The sequence below is a fragment of the Helianthus annuus genome, chromosome 4 (assembly GCF_002127325.2).
Source record: "Helianthus annuus cultivar XRQ/B chromosome 4, HanXRQr2.0-SUNRISE, whole genome shotgun sequence".
Taxonomy (NCBI): Eukaryota; Viridiplantae; Streptophyta; class Magnoliopsida; order Asterales; family Asteraceae; genus Helianthus; species Helianthus annuus.
Window position 1 is genome coordinate 31,652,854 of NC_035436.2, and position 18,152 is coordinate 31,671,005.

General features: G+C 33.7%; 1 protein-coding gene across 1 annotated transcript; it reads right to left on the minus strand.

Moving 5' to 3' along the window:
- Positions 1-7,206: 7,206 nt before the first annotated feature.
- Positions 7,207-8,794, minus strand: LOC110934553 (transcription factor RSL3). The gene is made up of 4 exons (XM_022177521.2): positions 8,239-8,794; positions 7,882-8,103; positions 7,551-7,682; positions 7,207-7,442 (listed from the first exon to the last, which is right to left on the minus strand). The coding sequence occupies exons 1-4, from the start codon at positions 8,791-8,793 to the stop codon at positions 7,344-7,346; spliced, it is 1,008 nt and encodes a 335-aa protein (XP_022033213.1). The 5' UTR covers position 8,794; the 3' UTR covers positions 7,207-7,343.
- Positions 8,795-18,152: the final 9,358 nt, after the last annotated feature.

Below are 18,152 nucleotides of genomic sequence, written 5' to 3' on the forward strand. Positions count from 1 at the left end.
AGATTACAAACTACAGGGGTTAACTGTGTCAACATGTTTAATAATACCTCTGAGTGACCCTTTAACGTTCCAAAGACTTTGTAACGGTATTATACCCTCACTAAAATAATATATATGAATTTCGCGAAGTTTCGATATGAAACGAGAAAGTTACGATCGAATTCGTAGAAGAAGGGTTAAAAGCGTCAACAGTGAAAGTTAAGGCTTTCCAATATAATTAATAAATAAACCGGGGACTTAATAATGCGGGTAATTAACACGAGGCCCCTATCGGTAAATAACCGAGGGCCAAACCGCAAAGTTACCCCTTCAAAACCGAAAGGTCAGGTGAATCATTACGAAAGATTTCGTTATTAATGGCCAGATTCAGTAATCATTACAAAAAGATTTAAAAATCCTGAAATCTTAACCTTAGGCGACCCGCGTGAAGTTTAAGCATTAGTTGAGGCGGGCCGCGAGCCTCTTAAATAACGCGTCTGTTATATGAACTTTAGGCGACCCGCGTAAAAGAAGCATGGAATGTCCATGCGGGCCGCGTAAAGTGCCCAGATGCAGAATTGTAGTAACTACTTGGCTTTTGGACCATTTGAACGATCAAACCTTAATCAAAGAGGCATGGGCACCCTACAATTGACCCATATCACTCAGGGGACATCTACCCATCATCATGATCAGTAGTAGCATGTTGTGTAATGATTTTAGGCCTTGTACTTGGCTATAAATAGCACCATTGTGCTCATAACATTCACAACACCAAAACTCACTTCTCTGATCATTCTAAGTGCTCCCAAGCATTCTCTTCTGCTCTATAATCAAGAACACACTTCTGTAAGTCGTTCACAATCAATTTGGTCTTGCATTTCCATAGTTATAGCTCATAGACGCAACCGTCGTAACTAACGGTTGTCATTGCAATATCTTGCAAATGGTTCAGTCTTATGACGAATCAAAAATGGTTATGAGTTGGTATTTATGTGGGTATTAAACCTCTAAAATGGTTCCCCCTGATCACCACTCTAACTGTGTCAATTATCGAGTCAAACGTGCGGTTAAAAAGTCAACAGAAAGCTATTTTAGCAATTTAAGCATAATCTGTGATATATATGTTATGGAACCTGTTTTGACAATCATAAAACATGATAATAAGTATATAAACATGTTTGCGCTCGTTTGAATCGATCATTTGCTATATAGAACCGGTTCGGAGCCGAAAGTCGCAAAAGTTTGACTTTTGCTTTGACTTCAGTTCTGACCCGTTTTAGTGAGGTATAAATATACCTTAGGACTCTCTTAGGACCAGGTCACATGTTGGTATAAGCCTCTGTGGTCGGTTCATGAGTTATCCGAGTCTTTAGCGCATTTCCGTCATTCGCCTAAAAGTTGACCGTAACGGCCTTTTAAAATTAAAACGAGTATTTCGAACACATGAACGGACCAAAACCTTGCTTGTTAAATTATAAGCATGTCCTTGAAGTTTCACGTCAATCCGAGGTCTAGAATGAGAGTTATGCTAAAAGGCGCACTTTTAAGAAAGTTTTATAATTAACGGCGCAATTAGCATAACGCCCATCTAACCCAAGTTTTCGTCACCAAAACTTTTACCCACTGTGGTAAAATAATATTTTGGGAATTTTAAAGATTTTTAATAATTTTTACCTTGCTCATAACCTGCGGTTATGGCTACGGTTCGGTTAATACCGAATATGCCCTTTTTGGCCAAAACAGGAGTTCTACAAGGTCTTTTGACCCGATTCCAGTTGCTACTAGTTTTAAATAATAAATAAAGTATTTTAAGCTTTATAACTGTTCGGGAAACTCAGATTTCCTGTAAAACTCGAAAATCCCTTTTAAAGTCTTTAAAATGACTGAAAAGCCCCTACGGGGCATAATATAAACTTAAACTCGTTACGGGCATTACGGAAGGTATCCTACTGATACCAAAATACTTTTAAGGCATATTGACTTAGGAAATAAGCGTACGACTCTTATGGTTAACCGTTTCGCCTATTTACGCACACGGTACGGCTCATGGAACTAGTTTTCGTGCAATAGCCAATACGGGTCAAATTATACTATTTGAACCCCAAAATCCAGAGTATGAACCATTGACCCATATAAAAACAAGTCTCTGAACTTGTTGGGTCCAAATCATACTCCATTCTCGGTTTTCGCCTTTTCGTGCGAATTAACCATATCTATATATCGGAATCAACCGGTTTAAGCTACGGCTAATACAAGGACCGTTAGGATTCTAAGAGGTTAATTAAAACCTTCGTTCCAGATTAGGAGCCCCAGTAAAAGCTATCGGTGACTTGATCTAAATTAAGGATTAATACTTGCAAAGGTAAATACTTTTGACTTATTTCCCCTATATGGGCTTGGGTTACGGTATATTAATACCGCTTGATTGAGCATTATATACTTCCATCGCTTAGGTGGTTAATTGATTAAATATGATCGGCTCATTTAAACAGTTTTGTTGCTTATAAGCCTTTGGGGGGTTTAATGACCGTTGTCCCGGATATCCTTGGCATCATTTTACGAAATGGCCACGACCATCGACATCCCGGTGTAGGCGTACACCCGGTATAAAGTGTCGACATTAAAACTAAAAGACGTAGCCGTTGGTTTTTGTACTACGGTTTTACGCAAACGTGGTGTGTCTATAAATCTTTAACCCGGCACGACTCGGGCTACTGAACGCATAAAAGAACATGTAAAACGTTCACAAGATCATTATGAATTTTCCCAAGTTAAAAAGAGTTTGTGCCTTGTGCATTCAAATCAATTTTAATAAACATTTTCAAATGTGTCAGTTGAATGTATTTACCAGTGTAAACTGACGTATTTTCCCCAAAAAGATTAAGTGCAGGTACCTAAACGTAATTGGCTGGTATTAGCTCCCTAGCGTCGGGATAAGCCTCGCAAGCTTGATTGCAGTATCTGATGGAACAATACTTTATCTGTATTTACGATCCACTGTGGATATTCAACTTCTGTAATACATTTTGATATTACAATCAGAGGTTGAAATTTATATATTTATCTTATGCTTCCGCTGTGCATTATATAATTGTGTGGTTTGACTATATTGTTGCCAACATCGTCACGGTAATCCCCCACCGGGCCCACCGGTGAGACACGTGGAAATCGGGGTGTGACAATTCTTTATGATGAAGACCGATCAAGAGACTATCTTTTTAAACAAAGACAAGTTTTTGGCAAAGAAATTTGAAGTCCATTCTAGCGAAAAAGATGTTTGGTACCTTGATAACGGAGCCAACAACCACATGACGGGTAACCGGAGTTATTTCGAAGAACTAATTGAGCGAATAACCGGAAGCGTGAAGTTTTGTGACGGTTCGCGTGTGACGATTAAAGGAAAAGGATCGGTTTTATTTGAAGGTAAAGCTGGTGAACAAATGCTTTTAACCGATATTTAGTATATCCCAAATTTGCAGAGTAACGTAATGAGTTTGGGTCAGGCAACCGCATTTGATGTGAAATTCGAATGAAAGATAATTTTCTAACGATGTTTGATAGTGGTGGAAAATTATTGATGCAAATGGCTTGTTCGAAAAATCGTCTGTACAAGGTGAAATTGGAAGTGGGCACTCCCATTTTGTCTTATGATGAAAATCAATGAAGATTCGTGGTTATGGCATGCGAGGCTCGGGCATGCTAGTTTCAAGACCTTAGAGCAAAAGAATGGGTCGTTTTTAGGAGTTCCAAAGATTCGTCACGAGAATAAGGTGTACGAAGCGTGTATGGTTGGAAAAGAAACGTGGAAACCGTTCCCAAAGAAGGCACTGGCAAAAAGCAAGTTCAAGGAGATGCGATATCCACTTGGCGGTCAAGATCTCCCGTATACGACTCAGAAATTCAGGGGGTGAATGTTGGGAATTCCTAGTCTATCCATGGCTTACATGCGTGAAGGATGGCTAGGAAGATTACTTGAAGTGCAAGACAAGTAATTAACAATATATTAATTAATTAGAGGATTATTATCTAAAGTTCCCATACGTGTTAGGTTAGGAAGTGTGTATTAGATAATTATTATGTAATTAATTAATATGTTTCCTAGTTACAGTCTAACGTGTTTAGGTTAGCTATATATATCAATCAAATTGGTAGGTAAAATTGTAACTTAGAGTTTTTGAATTAGATTTCTCCATAATAAAGATTTGTAGGTGTTTAACCGTGAAGAATCGTATTCCGATTATAACATTCTGTACCAATTAAGCTCCTTATCATCATCATAATCGGTCGTTGTCCCAATTAGAAGTTTTGCAACTGGCTCCATATACTCCTATAATATCTTTGGCCCAAGATGGAAAAAATATTGAAACCCAACATGCAAGAATGTCATCATCTAATATATACTAGCAGGTAGGGGTGTGCAAAAAACCGAATTAACCGAACCATAACCGAATTAACCGACAAAACCGAACCCAAAAAACCGGTGGGTCGGTTAATGGTTTTTTTTTTGAAAACCGAATGTAGCGGGTCGGTTATGATTATCATTTTTTCCATACCCACCATAACCGAACCGAACCAACATATAATAAATCTTTTTAGGATTTAGGAATATTTGATGTTTTTGACTGAAGATTTTTAGTACTTAATAGTTTTTCATATCATTTTGTGGTTTTGGTTGAATGTTTATTTGAATTTATAGAATGTATCATATCATTTTATTTGAATATTCGATAATAATTGGTATTAATATTATAGATTATATATATTTTTTAATGCTATGTAGTATACTAATATATACAAATATGCAATAACAATTTATTTCATGTTAAAAAAATTAAGCTATTTTTAGCTAAGCTAAATACATCGTTAACCACCCATAACCGACCGGCTATAACCATCAAAACCGAATAACCATAACCGATCGGTTATGGTTATGGTTTTTGGTCAAAACCGAACTAAACCGACCCATGCACATCCCTACTAGCAGGATGCCCGCACGATGCGGCAGGAGTGACACATCGCATTGCGATACTCGTTGGTAGTTTTCTTATTTATATAATGTTTATTGTAGCATCAATGTGATAGATATACATAAAAACGAAGTAATCGAGGAATCCGTTTCATTGTGTTGTGCATGGTTCGGTCGGTTTGGTTATTATCCTCAACCAAAGTCATCGATTAGTCTATTTTATTAACCAATATGTTTTCGATTAATCACTTCGGGTTATTCGGTTAGATTAACGGTTTTTTGTTTGGTTCATTTAATTTCAGTTAATAACAAAAGCGAAAGTTGGGCTAAAACTTTTGCTTATAAATCTATGAAATTGAGGTATAAATACATGAATTGAAAGTATAAATGTGTGAAATGGAGATATAAAATATAAAATATATGAACTGGAGGTAAAAAAACCTAGAAATATATGAAAATATGAATGATTCGGTTCGGTTCAGCAAATTTTGATAACCGATTTTTGGTTAATTCGGTTTTCAGTAATTCAGTTTTTGGTTGATTTTGATTCAGTTTCGTATGTTTTCGGTTTGGTTTAGGTTAACGATTTAGTTATTGCTCACCGATAACCGATTTTGGTTAATAAACAATGGGTGCCCGATGTGGCGGGAAACACAGACATTGCCACAGTGCGCATTGTTCGATTGGTTAGATTATTATCTTCAATCAAAATCGAGGTCATCGATTAGTCTATTTTATTAACCAATCCGTTTTCAGTTAATCGGTTTGGTTTATTTAGTTAGATTGACAAATTTCGGTTTGATTCATTTAGTTTCAGTTAATAGTTAAAACCAAACTTGGGCTAAAACTTTTGATTAGAAATACATGAAATTTAGGTATAAATACATGAAATGGAAGTATAAATACATAAAATAGGGTATAAATATGAAATACATGAACCGAAGGATTAAAAACTAGAAATATATGAAAACATGAATGGTTCGGTTTAGTTAATTTTGGTTAAATGAGGGTACAAAAAAATCGATAACCGTTTTTTGTTAATTGGGGTTTCGGCTAATCAGTTTTATGTTAATTCAGTTTTTGATTGATTTCAGTTCAGTTTCGGTTATCGATTCAATTATTACTCACCCTTAGACACTGTTAATCACGTAACCTATCAATTTTTTTAATTAAAAAAACTATAGCAATACTATACTCAAATTAAAGAGAATAAAATACTTTATATGGTGTAATTGAAAAAAAATATTAACGTGCCAAAAATTTATCAATTTTTTTAATTAAAAAAACTATAACAATACTATACTCAAATTAAAGAGAATAGAATACTTTATATGGTGTAATTTAAAAAAAAATATATTAACGTGCCAAAAATTTACGACCGTGGGGGAATTAGTTTTTTTTTTTATAAGGGGATAAAGCGTAAGTACTAAATAATTATCTATTATTTTGTTAAAGATTAGAGATTAAAGTGTAATATAGATGAGAGGATTAAATTGACGGTATTTAGTCACTTGACATTCTATAGCTATTAAACATTAATGACAAAGTACGTTGGGCTTTAATAACTTGTACAATAAGGCATCGTCTGTCTATATGTACCTTTTAATTCACACGTCAATATTGACTAAGACAACTATAGAAATGTCAACAAAAATGAGTAGGTCGTCACGGTACTTTTTCATTTTTAAAACATTATAATTTATAAGATATGACAAGAATACATATAATAATTATAAGTTTGTTGTGGAGGAGGAAAAGAGTGACTAATTACCCATTATTGTGTTAAAACTCATGGATTTAAGTATAATAAGATGAGGGGCTAAGATATAATTATTGTTTAAAAGACCAATTTACCCTTATTTTAAGGGTGTATTTATAAATTAAGAGAAAAAAAGTTCTTTATTTTTTGGGTATCTTAAAATGATTCTCACTCATGTATTATAATATAGTATAAGATATGAATATTTTTCTGTGTTGTATGCATGTAGTAATCTGTTCAGTTTAGTATGTATTTTGCTATATTTATATCTATACACAAATTTTGGAATCTAATATCTAATTTATTTCTGTATTCGTAAATATCAAAGCCTGGAACTGGCATTTGTATTCATAGATTATCTGTAAATTGGATAATCACATATTCACATTCAAATCTGACAAATATTATTTGAATACCCAAATAACATTAATATATGATCAAGAACAGGAAGATGCAAGAAGTTATGTAATATATGATCCAAATATCACTAATCCAATAATTACGGTTTAACATTTAGTATGTATAAATCTTATAGTTACATAATAAAAACTTACAAGTCATAGTTTATGTAATTATTCAATATTTTTCATCTTCTTTTTTATTTAGCATCAGTAATTAACTAAAATCCCAAACTAATCAAATTTTTAGATTTGGTGTAATATTCTGGTAGAGGCCCATGTTCATTCCATTGTAAGCTATAGGAGCATACATCCACATGTCATCTGAGCTCAACAACTACAAGAAAAGTAGAAAATTATAGTTAGTTGATGGTAACTGAAAACAGAATTATATGATATTATAGATGAAAGATTATTTTATTTTAAAATTGTTATTCTTAATTACCTGAATTTGAAGCTTCAAGAACTTCACATATTCCACTGCTTCTTCAAGCATTGTGCTAATGTCAACTTTTGTACCATTTGGTACAAGGTTCTGAAGGATTCTCAATCTCTCATTTATCCTCTCTCTTCTTTTCTGCAAATTAACAAGATCCCAGTTAGATTATTATATGACATACTGAGATTTGGTAATTATTTGTTTATCCAGTGTTATCACCCCTAGACCGAACATCTAGTCCAGCCAGTAAGGCGTCCGCGTTGTCTGGTCTGGTTCTAAAAACATTGTTTTTTTTTCTTGGACAAACAAAACTTTTAAGAATAAATATAATACTTACCCTTGCGTAGAGGCTTTGTGGATCAGTCGCAGTGCCTCTACTGGCTCTCGTCTTTACATTCGGGTTAGCCGTGCCGTCCATGTCTTGAGACCCATTACAATCATCACTTGAGCTACAAGAACTAGAACTTTGTCCATTCCTCTCCCCATTATTGTTGTTTGCATTTTCTGTGTCCTGATTCATCTGCTGGTTCTTCTTTGATTGCGCATTCGTCTTAGTTTTCTATAAATATCAAATACATATAAAGATTCTGTAAGATTGTCTTCAATGGGAATAATATTTTATGTTATCATATGTTCTTGAAGATAAACAATAGATTCCACATTCTCACAATGACACATAAAATAATATACTTACAATCTCTTTGGAAACACGAACTCTTTTCTTCGGGTTCTTATCAGTTTTTTGATTGTTGACTTCATCATCCATTGCATCCCGCAAATCGGATGTTACATGCTTCCTCTTGAGAGGGTTTTCGCAATTCGAAACAAGTGAATTCTCCATTCTAACCTTTTCTGCTGCTAGATCTTGTGTCAAGTAGAGACTTCCATCAGAAAACACTTGGGTTGGTATGCATGAGTTGTTCATCTCATTCATCATATGAAATTTGATGGATTGATCACACACATCATGTGATAGTGGAAGATGAACATTAGAAGGACAAAATGGGAAACTTTCTTGATATGGGTATGAAAGGGGGATTGAGCCATTGCTAGCATCACTGCCACTAAAGCTCTTTTCTTTAGAGAAAGAATGGTGGAAATTAGGGTTAACATCATCAGAAGCATTAACTAAATGCTCAAATGAGTCAACATTGCTAGATTCATCACTAACATTCAAAAAGATGTTAGGAATTTCAAAGTTTAAGCCAAGATCACAACTTGACATTAACCCTTCATCACCACTAAACATCTTGCCTAAAGTGTGCCATTCTTCATTAAAGAAGTTTCCAAAAGACTCCATCTTTTTTTTTTTCTTGTACTTTTGATAATGAGATAAAGTTTTGAAATGATTGGGAGACTTGAGGAACAATGGAACCTGTTTATGCCATTTATATAAGGTTTCAAGAATGTTAGTTAGCATTGACTAGATTAATTAATTACTAATCATTGAGTTACAAGGGTGATTCACATCAGCAGTCCACTCTTGGGCCAAGCTAACACATGGCAAAGTACAACTCATAAGTATGACTACCTATTTGTGCTCTGGAATTAAAAATACAAAGGCGGTATTTCCTTCATAAAACTATGTTTATTCTATTACAATAAAATAAATAAAGTCTCCAAAACGAGCTCACCCCCTAAATTTGCATCATACTCCTCTTGAAAACATTAAATCAAGGTATCCTTTTTTTTTTTTTTTTTTTTTTTTTTTGCAGTGTAAAAAAGGAGAAATTATTTACTTATTTAACAACTTGAAGGGTTGCGACAAACAAAAAGGGAGGACGGTTGTGTACGTTTAGCACAACCCCCCAAAAAAGGATAGATCGATTAGCAATAGGGGTGTACAAGTACCTGTCATGACAGACCAGATCGAACCGGAACAAACCTAAATTCAGCATGCTTCCATCTTTGGTTTGTTTTACATCCAATATGGTTTCCGGTCCAATCTAGAAGAAGGTAAAAAACCCAAATACATTATGACCTAACACTTCTTTTCTAAATCATGTGGACTTGGCCTAGCAGAACTAGCCCTTTCGGATGCACCAGAGGTGTGTATGAAATTATTATTCTATGTACAGTTCTAACCAGTGTTAAACAATGAAAAAGAAACTTTGGGTACATATTCTCATATTTGTTCATATTCTATTATTTTCTTCCAGTAGACTAGCTAAATCATTGTCTCATTTTATTTGTAACTTCTTACTCTCAAGGGCGTAGCCTTGTGGGTGCAAGAGGGGGCGGCTGACCCCCCCCCCCCCCCTTCGCTCGTTAGTGGAGAGTATGTAGTTTTTGTATCAGAAAATTTTAGGTATATACGTTTTTGACCCCCCGGTTTTACAGAAACTTTTGGTATATACGTTTTCGACCCCCCGGTTGGAAATCTCAAGCTTCGCTACTGCTTACTCTCAAGTTTTTGCTAAAGATACAAGTGATCTTATGTGTGGTTGTCAATTTTATATGTTTAAACTCATTTTACGTAGCTTTACAGTCCGTTATTAACATTTGGTTTTGCACAGCCTGAGGCTACATCACCTTTACCAAACGAATCACACCTTACAAACATGTCGATATGAAGGTTATTGCCGAAAAGAGAAATTCGGCTAGAAGAGCTCCTTAAAAAGAAAAGGAATGCATTGTGGTTCCCATCCTTGGTTAACTGTTGTTGTGAAGCTTCAAAAGGTTATTCTGTTTCTTTCAATTTACAAGGCACTTGAATAAATCTGAAGAGGTACAAAATGTTTGGTTTCTGGTCGGTAACGAACAAGTTAAAGAGCAAAACCGGCCTAACAATTGTATGGATTTGTTTCTAATTGTCTGAGTGGAAACTTCTTAGAAGGTTACTCAAGCATGCTTAACTGCTTAGACTAGAAGGTATGGGGGCCGGCTGAGGCCCGGCTAGGACCAGCGCCGGTCGCCCACACCGCCCCCCTGGGGCTCGGCTCGGCACAACCGGCCACCCACAGCCGGGGTAGCCGGACCTCCTTTCTTCTCTTGCCTCTCACATATACCTATACATACATACATACATATATATACATAAAGGGGTTCATCCCCCACCCCCCTAGGTCCATCCCCTCCAAGCCACTCCTACGTGGCGCCGACGTGACGGCCCATCCTCTTGAGAACGGGGCTCTCCATACCCTCTAGTCTTAAATGTAAAGTTCTACATAAATATGCGAAAATGCATTGGTGATATTGAGGCGGGTTCATATATATTGTTGCTCGCTTACCTGCGATATTGATGTAACTCGGCCAGTATTTATATATAAATAATCAATGTAATATAAAAAAAAAAAACACATAACAAAAAGATGTGAAATTCATATCTTTGTTTTCGGTAATGCTCGGTCCAAGTTAGGCCGTGTGGTCCTAGTGACTTTGGCCTTTACAAACGCTTAAACATTAATTACGACATTGTATTTTATAGAAAAAAATATTTAAATGAATGCCAGAAATGCCGATCAAAGCTCATGGACTACATGGCTTATTTAATTTAAAAGAAATTAAAAACATAAAAATAATTATTTATGATGGGTTAGCAATATTGAAGTATTATTTCATTCCTAGTCCATTTCTGATCCTATGTTATTTATTTTAGTTATCGAATGATTTTTCCTGTCGGTTATAAATTAGTTAGTGAGATGCTCGATTTCTATACCCTTCTATCTCAAATTAATCAATTCAAGTATAAAGAAGCAACACATGTTCTATACTAATTTTTCAATTTTATTATTCAGCATTGCTAAAGAACACTTCATCCTTTTTGTTCTAAAAGTTGTTCTACTAACTTTACATCTGAACACAACAAGAAAACAAGTTTTGGGTCGACTAACATGACCCGTTTTGGTTTCGGGTTGACCTATTTTAAAAACACGTCGGATTCAGGTTGAATCGTATAAGAAAACGGCTTGACCCTAATAGCCGTTTAAGTACTTAGAAAAAAAATACCGTTCAAGTACTTAGAAAAAAAATACTTTCCTGACTTTGTTTTCGGTCTTTTTTTTTTTTTTTTTTTTTTTTTTGCATTTTACATAGTAGGCCATAATATTATTAGTTTTATCACACTGTATCATCTATTTGTGACACTCATACTCACCATTAAACACGTTACCGATAACCTGCTACAACACAACAACCTTCTTATAATTTGTAACATGTATGACTCATCTAAAAAATAGGTTAAAAGAGTCATGTTCGGGTTGAACCGAATTTGTGTATGCAGGTTAATTATCCAAATTCTTGACACGAACAATAATATGGGTCAGATTCGCGTTGCACATGTCAACCCGCAACCCCACTAACCCGACACGATTGACACCCCTAGCTTTACAAATGTGGCGGACGTTCATTTCAGAAACTACAATACATCGAGAAGTGAAATTACCATAAAGTACACTTTTACGGAGTGTTTTGAATATATAGATTAGAAAATTATGTAACCGTCACACTTTCTCTTCTCACTATTTCAACCATTATCTTCTACACGTTACACACAAATGTATTATGGGATTGTTAGAGTTGTTAATATGTTATTGGTTATGAACTAAATGTGAACTTAGATACGTCCGAACATATAAATTAATCATTGATTTTAAGTTTACGTTGGTGGAAAATTGAGATAAGAATAAGAGATAAATAAAATTAGTTTAGGGCTGGCCTCATCGTGCGTGGAAGTCTGACATTCTTTAAGAAAATAATTCAATAGAGTTCGGAAAGGCTGAGTTTAGACTTTAGAAGCCGACATATGAGAGCACGAAGGGTGCCTTATGTCCCCTCAGATGCCCTAAAAAACTAATCCATAGGATCCCACAAAGATCTTCATTTTTGTCTAAAACAGAAAAATATATATTATTATATATAAAATATCTAGTTTTTAACAAACTTATAATTTAAAAACAATATGATTTAGTGAATACAACTGGAGGTCTCAGCATATGTAACTGTATTTACTGTCTTTATTACTTATTTAAAAAGTGTTCTCTTTGCAGAAGTAAGCTACACCTGTAATTATAATATATATTCAAGGTAATCATGATTTTGGGAGATTAACTTGTTGGAGTTTAGTTATTTTGTACAGTTTCTTGATTTAGCCTATTGTTAACTAAGAGAAAGCCTCTAAACTACAAAGATATGCACACTATCCAATTTTTAAACACATTAACACTATTATAATACAACTTGTTGGAGTTTTCGCGTTGGTTTATCGCTTGAAAATGAAGTAGAACCTAGACTCTTCTCAGTCTAAGATACATCCAAAAAGGAATAGAGAAACCAAAGATTATTGTAGCAAATTCTTAATATATTAACTGTATAAAGAATTTTGAGAAATGTTATTATAATCCACATCAAGGATTCATAAAGTATGCGTATTGTTTTTGAGTTTATGGTTATAGTGTTATACCCAAATCTAAGTTTTTGTTTTCAAAAGGTGTAAATAACACCTTAAGGCAATGTAAAATCATGTTGTGTCAAATGTTTTTGTTAGTGTTGAGGTTCTAACCTAAATCATTAAGGCAGATCTCAAGTTTGGATTCAATCTTGTGTTCTAGTGAATATGTTGATGGATTGAATCGCGTACATTATCATCTGTTGTGAAATGTAATATTATTAAAAACTAGAAGAACTTCATATTGATGTTAAAGCATTAGAATAAACCAGCTTTTAAAGTGTCAAAATAGTTCAAATAGAACTTCAGATCGAAGGTTGGGGTTGAGTGTTGGTGCGAACTCATCATGAAAGTGCATGTTACCGATGAATCAAGTCGTTCTAAATCTAAGTATGTCATGAAACCTTTCCACGCTATTTTACTATATGGCTTGGTTCTAGATCTATAATTAGCCCAACCAGTTATCATGTTTCAATAAGAGTTTGAGCATAGTGCATTATTAAAAAGCAGGACTCTATTGTATCCTATCTAAACCCAAAACTTATGTTCCTCTACTTCATGCTTTAGACCAACTTCCATCTTCTTTCATTTAAATATGATATGTATTATGCTTCACATTTATAGAGAGGCATATATACTGTATATTTGATCTATGTTTTTGTTCCGCTTTGTAATATATATAGGCTAATTACAAATAGGAAACACATTTTAGTTGAGTAAAATCTGCAAATTTTATGTTACTAAACTTTTTTTGTTTTTCTTTTTTATAAAAAAATAAGGCATGTAATATACATAATTTCAATCATTTCGAGCCAAGAAAATGAATAAACGTCAAGTAAATATTAACAAGAAAAACCGCAAACTAAAAATGTAATTGTTTACAATTTTTTCCAGTGTATTTTGCCAATGTTACATTTTTTGCCTATAAAAACACAAAAAGTTTTGTAACATAGTGCTGCGCTTATTAATTTATTTTTTTTAAATATTTATTTGGTGTTTTTTTTTATTTTCTTAGCTCGAAATGCTTGAAATTATGTATATTACATGCCTTTATTTTTTTTTTCCAAAAATAAAAAAGTTTTGTAACACAGAGTTTGCACGGTTTACTCAACTAAAGTGGATTTCTTAAATATCAACACCCTATATATATATATATATATATATATATATATATATATATATATATATATAGAGTCAGGATTTTGAGAAAACGGTGAAAAGTGTGAGAACGGTTATGGATCATCAGATTAAAACAATCAATGGACTAGATGACGCGATGGCGTTTTCGTAAATAACATCACTTTTATTACCGTGGCGCGCTTCATTAAGGGTAAAAAAGTCTTTAGACTTCTCTACACAAAACGCCATCTAACGAAATAAAACGCCATTAAAATTACCGCCTTAACCTACAAATAGCAAACACCGTCCTAAATCTAAAACGCCATTAGATATAAAACGCTAAACTTAATTATAATAAAATCCCGCCTAAAAAACCGCCAAAAAACATCCTATATATACAACATCTCAGACCTTCCATTAAAACACAAAAAAAAAACCCAAACGCCATATTTAATATATACCATTCATCTTAGAAACGCCAAAAAACCGAAACATCAAATATCCTCTAAAACAAAATGTTTATTTGAAATTCAGTTTGATTTTCTGTAAGGTTTCGCTCAATGTAATGGACAAAATCCTTAAGTGAGGATATTGTCCATTTCATTGAGTAAAATCTTATCCTCAACTTCCATTCAATTTATAATGCCAAAACATACAAAAACATTATTGAGGTTTGTTCTCAATAAAGTTTAGCTGTATGGTGTGGACAACATTATTAAACATCTTTTTTAACTGAGGATTAACAATGTTGCCCACCATCATACAACAAAACATTATTGATTTTAGCATAATCAAATTTAGAGGTTTAAGGTACTTTTATTTAGTAGCATTCTTTTTCTCGGTAAAACGCCAAAAAGTTAAAAAATCAAACATCGTTCATTGGAAATTCAAGATTGTTGGCTGAATGGTGTAAACTCAATAACATTTTGCTGCATGAGATGGACAAATCTTCAAGAAAAAGAGGCTGATTTCAGACTTTGTACTTCCAAACGGCGACAAAAAACTACTTCAAAATCAAAAAATCAAAATAAACCATACGAAAGTCGAAACAGCCAATGAAGATGTTTCAAAAGAAGAAAGAGACTGGTGACAGTGAAGATTTGGAAGATCAATTGTTTATATATATATATATAGGGTAGGGTTCATGCGAGAACGACCTTTATTGCGAGAACCGCGAGAACCAATGTGAACAGGGGGCAATTTTGTAAATAACAAACAACTTTTAAAAAACCCGCATACCTGATTCCTTTTACCATCGGACTTCAAGCATAAAATAAATTACATTTAATAAAAAGTTTCACATCCAATATCTGAACTCTTATCTGAACTTTGATTACATCCAGCTATCTCAACATTTCTCAACCGGATTCTCTCAACAATTCGTCGATTACAGTCGTTTACATCATCGTCCTGAATACATCATCACTTCACCATCATCAGTTCACCATATCGAAGCATCTGGATTGAGATTTATCTCAGATTTGAGATTTTACCAGCAGATATTTTATATATCGTCATATAATCGAGGTTAGTTCCCAAATTTGGTCCGGTGATTATAAGAATAAATTTGTTTTTGCACTTTCATATGTTAACGTGATGCTTAATTGTCGATTCATATCATTTATATGTTAGTATGACGATTAAATCGTAGTTTCATATATGCATTAGCGAAAATGGTTTGATGTATACGATGTTTGAGGGATTCAGGGTAATTGTTGTGATACACCGACTTGTAATGTGGTAGGTATGTGTGTGTGTGTGTTTTTTTTTTTGTATGTAGGTTTTGTTACTGAATAATTTTAAATATATTTGGTGGTAATACAGAATTTGAGTTGGCAATGGTTAGGTTATTCTATTGAAGCGAACATTACCTGTTGATATTGTTGGTCATGTTAATGCACATGTGCAGATAGCTATGCACATGTGCATAGTTACTATGGTGATGATAAAGTTGATGCATATATTGTTAACAAGGTCGTTTATGTTGATGCACATGTGCATAGTTAATATAGTGATGATAAAGTTGATGCATATGTTGTTAACAAGGTCGTTTATGTTTATGCACATGTGCATAGTGTATATGGTTATGATAAAGTTAACGTTAATGCACATATTTATTGATAATTTATATTTATTGATCTTATTTTTTATTATTTTATTATTTTTTTTTGTATATTATTGTATATAAACAATAGGAAAAAATCGAAGAAAGTAACTTTTGTTTTGAAGTCAATGGATGAAGGGTCAAAAAAATGTCGGATGCAATGGAAGATGATTATGCGACATGCAATGGAAGATGATTACGCGGCAGTTAAATAAAGAGGTAAAAATCGAAAAAATAACTTTTGTTTTGTCTAATATTTTTTTATCGAAGCAAACCTATTGATAAGCTCAGTCATGTTAATGAACATGTGTATAGTTATACACAAATGCATATTTTGCCAGATTATTTCAATTAGGTCAGTCATATGGATGCAAACGTGCAGTTAGGCATATGTGCATAATTCGCCAGAATATGTTAATAAGGTAATTCATGTTTTTGTACATGTGCATAGTTATGCACATGTGCATAGTTTGCCAGAATTTTGACAGAATATGTTAACAATGTAATTTATGTTCATGCACATGTGCATAGTGTATACAGTAATGATAAAGTTAATGTTAATGCACAAATTCATTGAGATTGTATGTTTGTTAATCTTGTGTTTTTTTTTATTATCATAGATCGATAACGGGAAAAATTCAAAGAAGGTAACTTACGTTTTGAAATCAAAGGATGAAGGGTCAAAATATGGCCGGATGCAATAGAAGATGATTACGCACCAGTTAAACAAAGAGGTAAAAAAGGTTGATTAATATTCGATGATGCAGTTGGGAGTTTATGCACATGTGCATCCCTTTATTACTTTCACGTTAAATGATATCATTTATGTATACACATTAAATATATCACATATAGGTGCACAAGAAGAAGAAAAAAAGCATAAAGAGGAGGACAAGTGAGCGAAATCACGATGAAAAAATCAAACAAGTAAATAAACGAAATCCCATTATTACTTCACAGTTTGCGGGGTAGTTTGCGGGGTTTTTGCTATGCGACATATGAAGGTGTATAATGGGAGTGGTGAGAAGTTTGATTGCATATTCAGCAAAGATAAATAAATTCAAGACTTGCAAGTTAAGAACATGAGAATGAAGATAGCAACAAAATTGCCAGTATCAGAGGCGAATGATCATGTTTGTTAATATATGGTGTATTATGTTGTTTGGTAGAGGGAATGTTGGTACTGCACATGTGCATAGTTTGAAATAGTACACATATTGGAATTGTATAATGCATTACAGATGGTTATATTTGTTAATTTAGGATGTAATATGTTGTTTGGTATAGTATATGTTGGTGATGCATATGTGCAATAATGATTGTTGATCGGATTATGTGATTCTTATGACGAGGGTGTTATATTTACTTGTTATAACACAAAAGTTGGTATAGTAAACATGAATGCACATGTGCATTGTTCGAAACAGTAACCATGTTGGTAATATATGTTAGGTAGTCAATAATGGAATTACATATGATTACATGTGCATTGTTCGAAACAGTAACAATGTAATCATAGTCTATGAATATGAAAACAAATAGTACAAAAAAATGTCTGTAAACAAAAAATCATAAACAAGACGATTAATGATTAGAAATTGTTTGACATCATATATAGGCTAATAGAGGATCGTCGGTTGATTTACGACACCTGGATGAATGTCTAAGGGAGTGCTCACGTTCATATATATACATACACACACACACACACACACACACGTGTGTGTGTGTGTGTGGTCTTCTGGATCATCATCAGCATCTTCAGTAGTGTCATTGGAATCCACATCGTCTGTTGGAATCAACATCATCGGAACAAGAATTAGGTTCATCATCAGGGGGATCAGGAAACCAATAACATATTGTCATTAAATGTATACATAATGTAATTGTCAATATAATGCATGTGTGCATAATGTAATTGTCAACATAATGCACACGAGCATTATCATTTTATATATAACGACATTTTTTTGAACAAAATAAGATGTCATATATTCAA